The sequence below is a fragment of the Bubalus kerabau genome, chromosome 15, assembly GCF_029407905.1.
Source record: "Bubalus kerabau isolate K-KA32 ecotype Philippines breed swamp buffalo chromosome 15, PCC_UOA_SB_1v2, whole genome shotgun sequence".
Classification (NCBI taxonomy): Eukaryota; Metazoa; Chordata; class Mammalia; order Artiodactyla; family Bovidae; genus Bubalus; species Bubalus kerabau.
The window spans coordinates 5,220,926-5,237,390 of record NC_073638.1 but is presented as its reverse complement, the minus strand read 5'-3'; the positions used below and the strand labels follow the sequence as shown (position 1 = coordinate 5,237,390).

The 16,465-nt window shown below is 35.1% G+C and overlaps 1 protein-coding gene across 1 annotated transcript in view; it reads left to right on the top strand.

Moving 5' to 3' along the window:
• DYNC2H1 (dynein cytoplasmic 2 heavy chain 1) overlaps window positions 1-16,465 on the top strand; it is a 406,508-nt gene that overhangs the window by 206,053 nt on the left and 183,990 nt on the right. The window contains exons 71-75 of the mRNA XM_055547490.1: window positions 6,181-6,246; window positions 7,976-8,026; window positions 8,807-8,884; window positions 10,752-10,883; window positions 12,209-12,281. Coding sequence (XP_055403465.1) covers window positions 6,181-6,246; window positions 7,976-8,026; window positions 8,807-8,884; window positions 10,752-10,883; window positions 12,209-12,281 — 400 coding nt within the window. The remainder of the gene's footprint in view (window positions 1-6,180; window positions 6,247-7,975; window positions 8,027-8,806; window positions 8,885-10,751; window positions 10,884-12,208; window positions 12,282-16,465) is intronic.

The following is a 16,465-nucleotide window of genomic DNA, read 5'->3' as shown; positions in this document are numbered from 1 at the left end:
TCCACCTCATTAGAACTGATTCAAATGTATTCTTTTTAATGGCTGAGTAATACTCCATTGTGTATATGTACCACAGCTTTCTTATCCATTCATCTGTTGATGGACATCTAGGTTGCTTCCATGTCCTGGCTATTATAAACAGTGCCGTGATGATTTTAATAAACTATAAGCCAAATGGAGAAAATTGTCTAGTACTTTCAGTTTTGATTATTTGCTGTATCTTTCTTTTCTTTTCTTCATGAGGTCAAAAGTGTTTATTTTAGTAACCTAAGTACTTTAGACAATTATAGGATAAGCAGCACATTTGACTCCCCCAAACTTAATGATGATTATAGCAAAACTGTGTCCAAGTTAGTACCTTTACACATCATTTCTTCATCACAGTTTATTGCTTGGAATAGATACAAAATAATGGAATTTGTAGGAATGTTAAATAATTGCCAACTCTACTGGGTATGAGTATGGAAAAGAGTTTAAGGAAATTTTGGGGGAGCATATGATTTTTGGTGTTTCCCTGTCCTCGTGGAAGTATGTCTAAAAGATCTGAAATGGTATAGGAAGACTGTGGTGATGAATGAATAAAAGGTTTTTCAAGCAAAGTGCTTCTAAGCTTGGGCTTATGCAGCTTACCTAGTCTCTTTCTTAAAATGAATTTGCTAGTTCATTGATTTTAAATATTGATAGCATGTCATGATTGTATTTATCTAACATATCATTTAATTTGAATTGCATTTTTCCTGTAAAAATGAGTTTTCTTAAATAAAATATGGAAATTCTCTGGTTGCATGTTTAGAAACTATATAACCTGTGACTATTAAATGACTCTTGATAATTTAGATAGTTCTGCTTTGATAACTTAAAAACGTACAGTATTATGTGTAACACTTTAGATTTCTGGAGGTATAGGAGAATGTGCATGGACTGCTTTATTAAAACGTGTGATTTAGGTTCAGGCACAAACTTCGGCACTTGTGAGTGCCTAAGATCTGTCCTGTACCAACTTCTTTGAGATTCAAACAAGACTTCTCTTCATATGGTAACATCTATTCATTAAACATATTTGAAAGAAATGATATTATAAAGTATAAATCAAATGAATGAATAATGCTTTCCACTTCTTACTAGTCTCTGAGATTTATGGGATTTATGAAATATTTTTGAAATAAATTTCCTTTCCAATATTATGTAGTATATCTTTTTACTGTAAAGCAGATAGTTTTGACCTGTTGCCTTTTAAAATTTACAGTGTTCCAGGAACTAAGTGCCTTAACATATTGTTAATTGATTCCTTCACCAATTCTGTTTTATAAGGGAGGAAACCAAGATATAGAGATTTAACATTTCTCTAGGGTGCTCAGATATAGTAGGTGTTGTAGCTAGAATTCAAACCCATTTTTCATGATGTCAAAGATGTCTTGGTAATAGGATGTCATTAAAACAAACCATTATATCTGAAAATGTGATTTTTTTTTTTATCGGCTGTAAAGTAAACATTGAGATTCCCTCATATTGTATTAATCCTGTTCTGATAGGCTCTTCTAGAATTTTTACGAGCGTGTGTGTGCTGGCATGGTGGTATCGTCATGCCTACTTTTCTTACTGTTTTTCTTTCAGCTAGTTCATTTTGTAGATGATCAGTTGACATTTTGCTTATTATGTATTCTCTTGATATTAAACTATTTTGTAACAGATCCCAAGCAAACTGATATAAATTTAACTTAAAGTAAAACACCCACATTTTCTGACTCATACGCTGTGTAGATCCAAGGATATTGTAGGTACAAAATATTTTTAAACCCTGGTTATTGACAGTTGTTTTTTTTAAAAAAACAAGTAATCAGAAAATTCTTAAGCTTGATTAAATTCATTCTTGATTTTGGTTCTGTATAATTGGAAATAATGTGTTCTCTGTCAGTAAACTATATTTTTAAGTTTATTCTTGAATTATTGTTATTCCTCTTTATAAAATCATTGTTAAATTCTGATGGTTAAAGGTATGTTGGTACAGCTAGGCACCCAGATTTCTACCATAAGCAGCATTCTTCTGCCATCTCCCAGTTGGAAAATAATAGAAGATTATATCCTGGTTGGCCTGGCCTAGACATATGGTATCTCTTGTATCGTTATCTGTGGCATGGTATCTTGACATTGGGCCACCTTGATGATTGGCTTACCTCTTTCCAACAGAAGGGTGATTTTCCTGAAGGCAAGATTACTTGCTGGTAATGATTATAGGAGAGTGTTTTTGTTGTTGTTGTTGTTGAATGTATCTTTTATATATATTGTATCATAATATCTTTATATTTGTAGGTTTATAATCATACACACCTGTAATATTAGATATGAATAAAGTATGATTTACAATATGAAAAAAGCTAAATAAAGTTTATATTAGACTTCTGTAGGAAACATGGTGCTTTAGCAGATGGTTTTGTCTATATTGATAAACTCATTGCTTTCTTTGACAGAAATGACAGAAGCTTATAAAATTTGCAAAATACATCAAATAAACAAAAATAACCTGTAATCTCAATCACTTATAACTTTATTATCTATTTCTAATTTCTTTTGCAGATATATATGCATGTCTGTTTATATAAAAATATTTGTTTAAATAAACACTATGAACTATGCTGTATCCTTCAATTTGACTATTATTCATGATAGACTTTTGAACATTCATATTGTTTCAGTTTTCCCTCCACTATAAAAAGCCTTGCAATGAGTACCCTCATTTCTTATTTAGAGTAGAGTACATTTGTCATCTCTTTGCACAAATTTCTAGAAATGCAATTTCTTGATTTATGGGAATATAGGATGTTCATGAGCATATAACATACACAATGACAAATACTGAAAGAGAAACTCCCCAGGTCAAGAGGTGCCCAATATGCTACTGGAGATCAGTGGAGAAATAACTCCAGAAAGAATGAGGGAATGGAGCCAAAGCTAAAAGAATACCCAGCCGTGGATGTGACTGGTGATAGAAGCAAGGTCCGATGCTCTAAAGAGCAATATTGCATAGGAACCTGGAATGTCAGGTCCATGAATCAAGGCAAATTGGAAGTGGTCAAACAAGAGATGGCAAGAGTGAATGTCGACATTCTAGGAATCAGCGAACTGAAATGGACTGGAATGGGTGAATTTAATTCAGATGACCATTATATCTACTACTGCAGGCAGGAATCCCTCTGAAGAAATGGAGTGGCCATCATGGTCAACAAAAGAGTCCGAAATGCCGTACTTGGATGCAATCTCAAAAATGACAGAATGATCTCTGTTCGTTTCCAAGGCAAACCATTCAGTATCACAGTAATCCAAGTCTCTGCCCCAACTAGTGATGCTGAAGAAGGTGAAGTTGAACAGTTCTATGAAGACCTACAAGACCTTTTAGAACAAACACCCAAAAAAGATGTCCTTTTCATCATAGAGGACTGGAATGCAAAAGTAGGAAGTCCAGAATCACCTGGGGTAACAGGCAAATTTGGCCTTGGAATACGGAATGAAGCAGGGCAAAGACTAATAGAGGTTTGCCAAGAAAATGCACTGGTCATAGCAAACACCCTCTTCCAACAACACAAGAGAAGACTCTACACATGGACATCACCAGATGGTCAACACCGAAATCAGATTGATTATATTCTATGCAGCCAAAGATGGAGAAGCTCTATACAGTCAGCAAAAACAAGACCAGGACCTGACTGTGGCTCAGACCATGGACTCCTTATTGCCAATTTCAGACTTAAATTGAAGAAAGTAGGGAAAACCACTGGACCATTCAGGTATGACCTAAATCAAATCCCTTATGATTATACAGTGAAAGTGAGAAATAGATTTAAGGCCTAGATCTGATAGATAGAGTGCCTGATGAACTATGGAATGAGGTTCGTGGCATTGTACAGGAGACAGGGATCAAGACCATCCCCATGGAAGAAATGCAAAAAAGCAAAATGGCTGTCTGGGGAGGCCTTACAAACAGCTGTGAAAAGAAGAGAAGTGAAAAGAAAAGGAGAAAAGGAAAGATACAAGCATCTGAATGCAGAATTCCAAAGAATATCAAGAAGAGATAAGAAAGCCTTTTTCAGCGATCAATGCAAAGAAATAGAGGAAAACAACAGAATGGGAAAGACTAGGGATCTCTTCAAGAAAATCAGAGATACCAAAGGAACATTTCATGCAAAGATGGGCTTGATAAAGGACAGAAATGATATGGACCTAACAGAAGCAGATGATATTAAGAAGAGATGGCAAGAATACAGAAAACTACAAAAAAGATCTTCATGACCCAGATAATCACAATGGTGGGATCACTCACCTAGAGCCAGATATCCTGGAATGTGAAGTCAAGTGGGCCTCAGAAAGCATCGCTACGAACAAAGCTAGTTGAGGTGATAGAATTCCAGTTGAGCTATTCCAAATCCTGAAAGATGATGCTGTGAAAGTGCTGCACTCAATATGCCAACAAATTTGGAAAACTCAGCAGTGGCCACAGGATTGGAAAAGATCAGTTTTCATTCCAATCCCAAAGAAAGGCAATGCCAAAGAATGCTCAAACTACTGCACAATTGCACTCATCTCACATGCTGGTAAAGTAATGCTCAAAATTCTCCAAGCCAGGCTTCCGCAATACATGAACTGTGAACTTCCAGATGTTCAAGCTGGTTTTAGAAAATGCAGAGGAACTAGAGATCAAATTGCCAACATCCGCTGGATGATCAAAAAAGCAAGAGAGTTCCAGAAAAGCATCTATTTCTGCTTTATTGACTATGCCAAAGCCTTTGACTGCGTGGATCACAATAAACTGTGGAAAATTCTGAAAGAGATGGGAATACCAGGCCACCTGATCTGCCTCTTGAGAAATTTGTATGCAGGTCAGGAAGCAAGAGTTAGAACTGGACATGGAACAACAGACTGGTTTCAAATAGGAAAAGGAGTTCATCAAGGCTGTATATTTTCACCCTGTTTATTTAATTTATATGCAGAGTACATCATGAGAAATGCTGGACTGGAAGAAACACAAGCTGGAATCAAGATTGCAGGGAGAAATATCAATAACCTCAGATATGCAGATGTCACTACCCTTATGGCTGAAAGTGAAGAGGAACTACAAAGCCTCTTGATGAAAGTGAAAGTGGAGAGTGAAAAAGTTGGCTTAAAGTTCAACATTCAGAAAATGAAGATCATGGCATCCGGTCCCATCACTTCATGGGAAATAGATGGGGAAACAGTGGAAACAGTGTCAGACTTTATTTTGGGGGGCTCCAAAATCACTGCAGATGGTGACTGCAGCCATGAAATTAAAAGATGCTTACTCCTTGGAAGGACAGTTATGACCAACCTAGATAGCATGTTGAAAAGCAGAGACATTACTTTGCCATCAAAAGTCCGTCTAGTCAAGGCTATGGTTTTTCCTGTGGTCATGTATGGATGTGAGAGTTGGATTGTGAAGAAGGCTGAGCGCTGAAGAATTGATGCTTTTGAACTGTGGTGTTGGAGAAGACTCTTGAGAGTCCCTTGGACTGCAAGGAGATCCAACCAGTCCATTCTGAAGGAGATCAGCCCTGGGATTTCTTTGGAAGGAATGATGCTAAAGCTGAAACTCCAGTACTTTGGCCACGTCATGCGAAGATTTGACTCATTGGAAAAGACTCTGATGCTGGGAGGGATTGGGGGCAAGAAGAGAAGGGGACGACAGAGGATGAGATGGCTGGATGGCATCACTGACTCGATGGACTTGAGTCTGGGTGAACTCCGGGAGTTGGTGATGGACAGGGAGGCCTGGCGTGCTATGATGCATGGGGTCGCAAAGAGTCGGACATGACTGAGCGACTGATCTGATCTGAATGCAAGAGGTTGATCTGGTTAATAATGTGTAATCTAAACCTCACAGTTGGATTTCATCTAGTTAAACCTTTTGTTGTTGTTGTTGTTGTTTTAATGAGATATATACACTGATTATTCTTTAGCACTATTTCTAAATATTTGGTCTCTCTCTATACTTCCACTGCCAACTTAGAAGCATTGTCCTATGTAGATGCCATCTGAATAGTCATTTTTATATTGATAAAAGTAAATTATTAGATGATACAGTATAGAATGTATGAGCCATAATTTAAGGACTATGCTTTTCCAAAAACAGACATTTAGAAAAAGCAAAATAATATCTGTTATTCTTTTCAGGCTGATCAGTTGATGTTCGCTTTGCATTTCATTCGAGGCATGCATCCTGAACTTTTTCAAGAAAATGTAAGTGGAAGAAAAGGAGGAAAATATTATGAGTTGCATAGAAATTTGGTAACAGGTGGACTTTTGGTTAGATTAGAAATTGCTTAAGGCTAGAAATTCCATATCAACCTATTCATTTTTTACTTAGGTAGAAATTTAGTGTATGATGCTGATTTCCAGTTCTGCTCTCCTGTGGTTGAGCCAGATATTCTGAAGGAATGATAAGACAGGGAAAGAACTCTAACTTGCCATACTACCAAGATTTTTCTGAACACAAGTGTACTTTTCCAGGACACCAGAAGAATCAGCCTTATTATTTTCCTTATCTAAGCAGCGGGGCTGATAAGTATAAAAATATGAAGCTATACGAGTATACCAGTACATTATTTATTTACATTGGCATGCTTAGAATCAGCATGTGAAACAAGAGTAGGTCGTTCTCAGAAACCTCCATCTTGAATCTGAAGATTTGTATTAATCTTTTAATGTATAATTTATCTTCTTTTGTTTATGTCTTCATTTCTGGTCTGCCATATAACTCCCTCTCAGACTTGAAAGAAATGTCCTTTAAGATAGGGCTAAGTAATCCATCTCTGATTTACTTCTAATGTTAAAAAATTTTTGTAAGTGATTTTCCTCATTATTCTGCCATTTTCATTAAAGTGGGCTTGCAGTAGCCAGAGCGGCAGGGAAGTGACCTGGTAACCTTTAACAGTCTAGGATCAGATTTTAACTATGCTCTTGATTCCCCTCATTTGAATATGTGCCATTTCATATGACTGTTCTCTATTTCTTTCTAACTCCAAACACTCTGGTTGACTTGTATAAATTTCTCCTGGTTTTAATTTGGCTACTTTTATTTATACCATCTACTTTGATGCATTTCCCTCTTCCTGTATACTTTTCATCATGATCAATAAGCTCTGTTGTATGAGACTTAGTTTTTCCTCTTGAAGTATAAATAAATTATCATTGGGAAAAGAGAACACTTTTCCTTGACTCACATAAAATAGTAGTAATAATTTGCATTTTATTTATTTGTGACTGTATAACTCCAGTAGGAAGAGTGAGTGGAGGTAGTATGTTGCTTTGGTACTTTTTCCATATTGCACTCAAATTTTATTATTCTTATGCTGGCCAATGTGTAACAAATAATATGGTAGTGCCCATAATTATCTGATCGGGTAACCCAGAGTGAAGACATAGGTTTTCAAAGAGCTCTAGATTCTGTAACAATTTGATCAATTTTGATTCCATGAGTTAATTAGGAAAAAAAAGTAGCAATGGCCATTCTTCTCCCTATAGGTTGGAAAAGATAAGTTAATGGTGGGACTTTTCTCTATTTTTCCCAGTATACACAATTTTTAAACTTCTGATGCATCTTACTTTTTATATATTAGTGAAGAATAGCATGTAATAGGACAAATTAAAGATAATGACAAATGCTAAATGTATAGACATTTTAATTTTTAGATGTTAAGACTCATGCGTTTAATGTGTTTATATTTTTTCTTATAATTATTCTAATAGATTTCATTTTAATGTTGGTATGGTACCAATATAATGTTTTATATTGGTAAGGTACATAAACTCATAGTATATTAGGAATTGGGAAGATATGAAAGGAGTTTTTTCCTCCATGTTTTTTAGAAAGGTAAATTGTAAGCTGTCTTATGGGGAAATTTAAAAAGGTTTGTTAAATGGTTAGAATATTTATCTTTTGTGTGTTTCTCATATTTTTGTTAAATAGGAATGGGATACATTTACAGGTGTGGTTGTTGGAGACATGTTGCGGAAAGTTGTAAGTTAGAGTAATTAAAATTATTATTTCATTCTTAGGGAAAGTAATTCTGGTTTTGACTTCATGAAATATAATTTGCTTCAGAGGAGTTTTAAGTTACTGTTGAAATTATATTTTAATTAGAGGAATATGTCCTTCCCTCTATTGCCCTAATATAAAATGGACTGATATATTTTTTTTGTCCTTGAGGACATATTTTTTTTTGAGAATATTTAATTAAACATAAGAAATTAATATGGTTTCTTTTTTCAGTATATGTATTTTGTAACTCTAAGAAAATCAAATCTTGTAGTATAGCTAGGATAATTTTCTTAAATAAGTGAAATTAAAAATTACTTCACTTATCTTTTGAAACTTTATTCAAATTAGCTTTTTTTCCCAGTAATTTTCTACCTCGACAGGTAATGAATAAAATTATTCTTCAAAGCAGCCTATCCAAACTGTAATGCAAAACCTAGATAATGTTGGAAATGCAAGATATAATTAAAATAATGCAGTTTTATAGTAATTTCATATTACATTTGAGTTTTTCTGAAGTTTTACAAAGGAATAAACATTATGAAAATAAATGTTACATTTTTCTAAATCGTTATCTATACCTTATGTAGAATTTTACCATATTGATTTGTAAAATAGATATAAATAAAAAATACATAGAATGAAGTTGTTCTTAAAAACCAAAAAGTGTTCATAAAATTAGCTGGTCAGTTTAACAAAAATTTTTTAAAGTCTGAATTTTACTAAATGTACTAAGGGAAATAATTGCTCTAATTTAAAAAGGACTCTCAACAAAGAATACGTGATCAACTTCCATCTTGGATAGATCAGGAAAGAAGCTGGGCAGTGGCAACATTAAAGGTATTCCTTTCTTACTTTGAAGGATATTTAATTTTTTAATAGTTGCATTATTTCTGTTTATATTTTTATGTTCTACCACTTCATACTTGGTGTTGATATTTCTGTGAAAATGACGTAAAATCCGTGGGTAAAAGAATATCCAATAATTATTCTGATTAACCCTGTGATGAATAATTAATTAATTGAATCTATCATTCACTGTATAACATACTGATTCTCCACATGGTCAAGATTCTGTGCTATATACCTATAGGGAATAGAAAGATAAGTAAATGGAATGTCCTCTAATATGATATATGGATAACTTATTAATAGAGTAATTTAGGATCAGTAATAGAATACAGTATGATACTTATGTTGAAAAGGTTTCAAAATCAAATTATTTCTCTCACTTCTATTCACCTTTTAATATCTTTCACACTCAACTGTTTGCCTAGGGTAAGAAACATATTTTTTTAAACAACTTTACTAGAATGCAAAAAATCAATAATTATAAAAAATAGAATTTGAAGGTATTTCTGCATTATTGGGCAGGACCTGTGAAATATTTCATGAGCTCCTAATGGAAAATTAATATTAATCATTATGGTACAGTTAAAATTTTTAGAACAGTTGATCTACTGAGATGTTATTCTTGGCAAAAATCCTTAACTGTATTAACCTATAAAAGTATAGTTATTTTTTTTCACATACTAATTTCTTGTTAAGTAAAGAAATGCAAAACATTGAGGAAAGGCAGCTTTCCTTTTCAGAGAATGTTTATAATATATTATTAATGTTTTATTATCATTTTAGTTTATAAAACATTTTCAAATGAACTATTATCACACAAATCTTAAAAGGGAGATATTAACTTTCTTTTTATGGATAAGAAATGAGAATCTATGCAGTGAATTGCTAAATGCTTGAACCTGAATTTTCACTTAAATTTCATACATATTTTTGAGGACTTGTTATGTGCCAGGCATCATATTAAATGCTTCAGATGTATTATCTTTATTATCACGATAACATATTCGAGAGGTCATAATTATGCTTGTTTTTGAGAAGGGCAGGCTGAGGTGTAGACAAGTTAAATAATTTACCCAAGATCAAATAGCTGGGAAGTTTTGAAATTGTGATTTTAATTTGAGCATTCTGATACCACAGTCCATGCCTTTGATATATGTTTTCCAAATATAGTGGGATTTTCCCCACTCTTTTTTCCCTCTCTTCTTTCCCCTCCCCACCTTATGTTCGAGGTAGTATGCAGAATTTAAAAATGGATCTTCTCATTATATATTTTCAACATTGTTATCCATTTCACAGATGAAGTAGCTAAGGCATAAAATGATATAGTCACTTATGGTCACTTAGAAAATAAAGAGTTGAAGTTGTAACTAGGCATATTTTTACACTCTAACGTGGAACTCTTATTGTGGCAGTGTTTAAAATTTGTACTTGGTTTTAGTGAAAGTATTCTTTTCTCCACAAGGTGGAGATAGGTACACATGTTTTTACATAGAGAATAGATTTGTTCATGTACAAGAATTGATGTCGTATTACTTTAGAAATACTTGCTTTTTATTTTATTTTATTTTATTTTTAAACTTTACATAATTGTATTAGTTTTGCCAAATATCAAAATGAATCCGCCACAGGTATACATGCTTGCTTTTAATTCTGGATTAGGTACATGCACCATACTATTTCTGACTTAGACATGATTGAATAAGCCAACATGAGTTAGAAAACATAATACCTATCAGGAATTTCCACTTACTATTTTTTAGTATGCATGTGTGTGTATGTATTTAGTATGTATGTTTGTATGTCTGTATTTATATTTGTTTGTTGCTCACTATATATGTTTATTTTTATTTTTTAGATTGCTCTTCCCAGTCTGTATCAGACCCTGTGCTTTGAAGATGTAGCTTTGTGGCGTACCTATTATCATAATTCAACATGTGAGCAAGAGTTTCCATCTAGTCTTACAAAGAAAGTTTCTTTATTTCAGCAGGTAAATTATCTAAATGCATAAAAGTATTAAATGTTTCTCTTGTTGTTCAGAAGCCATTTAAATGAAAGCTTTGCCCTAAGGTGTCACTTAACCTTGGGGCATATGTGGGAAAGGGCTCTCTGGTCTTGCCACCCTATCCAGACAGGAAAATCCCAGACAGTGCTTCTGGGCAGCGTGTTTCCCACCAAGCTTTTATTACTCCCCCTGCCTCCGACCCAAGGGGGATCTTGGAATAGAGTATCCGTATAGAAAGCGATTAAGGTATTTATTGTTCAGGTTCTTCACACATTTCCCAGGGTTCTGTCTAACGAAAAGAAAGACCTTATGCTAAGGAACAGGGAGCTTGTGTCCCTGTTGGCTAGACCAAACTTTAGCGTTGGAGAGGACTCTTCTGTTTATGTGTGCGCGTATCCTCAGCACTGAGTCATGTCCAACTCTTTGTGGCTCCATGGATGGCAGCCCGCCAGTCTCTTCTGTTTACTGGTTTCTGCAGGCAAGAATACCAGAGTGGGTTGCAATTTCCTTCTCCAGGGGATCTTCCGGACCTGGGATCAAACCCTCATCTCCTACATTTCCTGCATCGGCAGGCGGGTTCTTTGTCACTCTGCCCTTTCTCTTCACTATGCTGCTGGTTGTGGTTCTGTCCCCTTTGTTTTCTCCTTTTGAAGTTCTGTTTCATCAGATGTGTTTAAGAAAAAGAAAAAAAAAAAAGAAAAACTTCGTTTGAAAACTTAAACATCTAGAACTAGACATGATTCAGCATAAAATTGGTGATTTGAAAAATTTAGGAGTTTTATGTTTCTGCACTGCCGTCACCAGGAATGCCTCAGCTACAGACTCTTATTTTCACTTGTCATTGGGCCCTTTGTTAGCCTCTGAAGACAGCTAGCACTGTGACCAGTACATGCTGATGTTTACCGTTGATAATAGATCTGAGGGCTTTCCAGGTGGCTGAGTGATAAAGAACCTGCCTGCCAAGCAGAAGATGTGATTTTGATTCCTGGGTTGGGAAGATCCCTTGGAGAAGGAAATGGCACTCTGATGTTCTTGCCTGGGAAATCCACGGACAGAGGAGCCTGGTGGGCTACAATCCAAGAGGCAGCGCTAGTTGGACACGACTTAGAGACTAAATAACAGCAATAGATCAGATGGATTTTAGTAATATTTTGGCTATTAAGAAAATGTATTTTTATATACCTATTATGACAGTTATAGGCATAGGAAATATTGTGGTAAGCATTTTTTAAATTAATTAGCATCATTGTTCAATTACGGTTGTTGTGGGAACTTTATTATTTAAAAATACTCTGCACTTATATTTTAAGGTTCTTGTGGTACAGGCTCTCAGACCAGACAGACTGCAAAGTGCCATGGCCCTATTTGCATGTAAAACTCTGGGTAAGTACACTTTTTTCCTAGACCTAGACCACTGACCTGAATTATTTTTTTTTTTTTTTAATTAATTTTTATTGGAGTATAGTTGATATACTGTATTGCATTAGTCTTTGCTGTACAATAAAGTGAACCAGTTATACATATATCCACTTTTTAAGAAATTGTTTTCCTGTATAGGTCATTGCAGAGTGCTGCGTAGTTTTCAGTTCTGCACAGCAGGTTGTCATGAGTTATATATTTTATACGTGTAGTGTGCATATGGGCTTCCCAGCTGACACTAGTGGCAGATGATGCACCTGCCAACGCGGGCGATGCAGGAGACACTGATCTGACCCCTTGGTTGGGAAGACCCACTGTAGTAGAAAGTGGCAAGCTACTCCAGTATTCTTGCCTGGAAAATCCCTGGTGGACGAGCCTGGTGGACTACAGTCCATGGGGCTGTGAAGAGTCAGACACGATGGGAACGCATGCACAATGTGTATGTCAGCCCCGGTCTCCCAATTTACTCCCCCCTTCCCCCCTTTGTAACCATAATTTTCTGTTTCTACACCTGTGGCTCTATTTTTGCTCAGTAAATAAGTAGATTTAAGCCATTTTTTTCTTTTTAGATTCCACATATAAGTGATATCATATAGTATTTGTCTTTCTCTGTCTGACTTCACTCAGTATGAGAATCTCTAAGTTCATCCATGTGGCTGCAAATTGCATTATTTCATTTTTTTATGACTAAGTAATTATATATATATATCACCTCTTCTTTATCCATTCTTCTGTTGATCCACAGTTAGCTTGCTTTCATGTCCTGGCTGTTGTAAATAGTGCTGCATTGAACACTGGGGTGCATATATCTTTTTGAATTTTTTTTTCTGGGCATATGCAGTGGGATTATTGGATCATACTGTGGCCCTGGTTCAGTTTTTTAAGGTATTTCCATACTGTTCTCCATAGTGGCTGTATCAATTTACACTCCCACCAAAAGTGTGGGAGGATTCCCTGTTCTACACACTCTCTCCAGCATTTATGGTTTGTACATTTTTTGATAATGGCCACTCCGACTGGTGTGAGGTGATACCTTATGTAGTTTTGATTTGCATTTCTCTGATAATTAGTGATGCTGAGCATCTTTCATATGATTCTTGGCCATCTGTATGTTTTCTTTGGGGCAGAAGAGCTAAATTATTTGTTTTTAATTTACATTTTATTTTATGCTGACTTTAGTTTAGAAAGATTATACACTTTCCTCCTGTATCCTATTTGTCTTATAACTCTACTTGGCTTAAAGAAATATTTGTTTGTGTTGGATATGACCATAATTAATTTTGTGTTAAATTTGATGCATAATTGACATCCTATACTTAGCTAGGATGTTTGAACTTTTAAAAATTCTTTTCTTATGGAAACACTTTAGATTTTTAGACATTCATCTATGATCAGAATTTCAAAGCAGGGCATCAGATGTATGATTTAGATAAAATTAAATATACAGATTCCATGCGTATGTGCTAAGTCACTTCAGTTATATCTGACTCTGTGACCATACGAACTGTAGCTCGCCAGACTCCTCTATCCATGGGATTTCCCAGGCAAGAATACTGGAGAGGGTTGTTGTTTCCTTCTCCAGAGGATCTTCCTGACCCATAGATCAAACCAACATCTCCTGCAGCTCCTGCGTTGGCAGGAGGGTTCTTTACCACCTGCACCACCTTAGAAGTCCCAGAGTCCTAGATAATAAAGCCTTCAAAATGAGTTATTTTTGCTGTAAAACAAAAATAATTTGTATATCTTTAGTTTGTAAACATCTGTGTAATACATATTTGTTAAGCCTTTTAATTAGTCTTAAAGGAAGCATTTAAAGTTATCACTCATTTGAAATAGCATACCATATTAACATTTGTACTAGAAAAGTTTGGAAAAACTATTTCAAAGAGAATATGAAAAGAATTTTACTTGAAGCTCAGTAATCCAAGAATAATGGATTTTTGTTATTCTAAACCACAGGCGGTTTTAGAATTATGTTGGAAATATGTTGGCACAATTAAAATAGCATGCTGACAATTTTTTCTAGAAACTCTCAATTTATATTTAATATTTCCATATAATATATATGAAATATTATATATAAACTGTGTTTAATCAAAGCTTATGTATATTTCAATCAAGTAAACCTAACATATGCATGTTTTTCTTTATATTTGAATTTCTCATATAAATAAGCTAGCACAATGTTTTATGAAATTGAAAAATATACTGGGCCTTCCATGCTTATCATTGAAAAACTTCACAGTACCAAATAATCATTCTGTTTTTAATATGCAGAACTATTATATTCACATATATCAGGGTATTATTTGAAAAATTATCTCTTAACTCAAAGGATTAATTTTGCCCTAGTGAACTCATTCTTTCCTTAAACGTGAATGTTTATAAGAATAATAATCATTGCTAATATTTTAATAGCTCTTATATATGCCAGGTACTAGTCATAAGTGCTGTGTAATTTAATCTTCACAAAAAGCATATGAGAGGCTATTTTTACATCCATTTAAAAATGAGGAAACAAGATCACACAACTAAATGATAGAATTCAAACCCAGCTCCAAAGTCTGTGCTCTTTAAATACTGAAGGACTCAGGATTTATTCTCAGTTTAGAGAGATGTTCTTGGCAGATGCTAACATAAAAAAATATGCCTTAACCTTAGATGAAGTTTTTCCATATGCACCTCCATTTCCACTCTTAGCAGTGTCAGTTTTCCAGGGCTGCCCTCAGGACCACAAGCTGGGTGGATTAGAACAACAGACGTGTATGGTGTCATAATTCTGGAAGTTAGAAGTCTGAAATCAAGATTTTGGCAAGGCCATGTTCCCTTTGAAACCTGTAGAGGAATCCTTCCTTGCCTTTTTCCAGATCCTGGTGGTTTGCTTGCAATCTTCCGTGTTCTTTGGCGTGTAAGGGTGTATAATTTGAATATTTGTCTTCATTATCACTTGACATTTGCCCTGTGTGTTTCAGAATTCACACAGCTGTCTTCCTATAAGGAAAGCAGTCGTATTTAATTGGGAGTTCACCTTAGTCCAGTCTGAACTCATCTGAAGTTAACTAATTATGTCTACAATGACACTGTTTCCAATAAGGTCATCTTCTGAGGTCCTGAGATTAGGCCTTCAGCATGTCTCTTTTGGGGGGCTACATTTCAACCCATTATGCTCACTAACCCAGTGTTTAACATAATGGCTATTTTATGTTTTGGCAAGATGTGCTTTATCCCTGTGGGTGTACTTGCACACATGTTCACACATATGCACGCACATATTTTTGAGGCTCCATTTAGAATGGTCACTTGTCTGGTTAGTGAAGAGTATGTCAAAGTATGTCTATGGATATATTCTTTGCTTTCCTTTTGTTTAGCATGGAGAGAAAATATCCCTATTTATGCATCCCTGTTGAATGTTTGTTTGCTAGGTACATTTTACTCATATCTGATAGTGTTTATCCACCTAACTCTTGGTTAGAAAAAGTAGGGGTGGCCTCTGGGCCAGTTGGTTTCATGGACTCCGATAACAGCAGAAGGTTTCCTTCCTTTGTCCCAGCCTTGTACTTTTCTCTATGCATGTCTCTGCTCCTTTCTCTCTCCCTATCTTTGTCTTTTCCTTTTTCTTTCTTTTTTTTTCTGTCTCTCTGATTCCTGCTTATGTGTTGCCCTTAATCTCATGGTTCATATATATGCTGAAGGATAAGGCTACTGATATAGCATGTAGTTTAAAGCTTGTAGTGAAAGAAACTTTCTTTCCCAATTTTACTGTAAAAAACTCTACAGAAGGACTCTGATTTTCTTGTTTGGGTAATGTAGCCACCTCTGCAGCTAATTCCAACAGTAATATCTGAAACAGGATTTTTCCCCCAAAGAAGTCACAGGTAGAGTGGGGCTGTACTCAGAAATGAGGGGAAGGGTTGCAGGTATAAAACAGTAGGTACCCATCATAGTCAAATTGCATATGATCTGTTGTAGGTGATTTTCATATTTAAGTAATTTGATAGTTGAGCCATTAATTTGTAAAGTACATTTTGAGAATCTGGCTCCTTTAAGAGTTATAAATCAGTTCAGTTTAGTTCAATTGCTCAGTCGTGTCAGACTTTACGACCCTATGGACTGCAGCACGCCAGGCTTTCCTGTCCATCATCAACTCC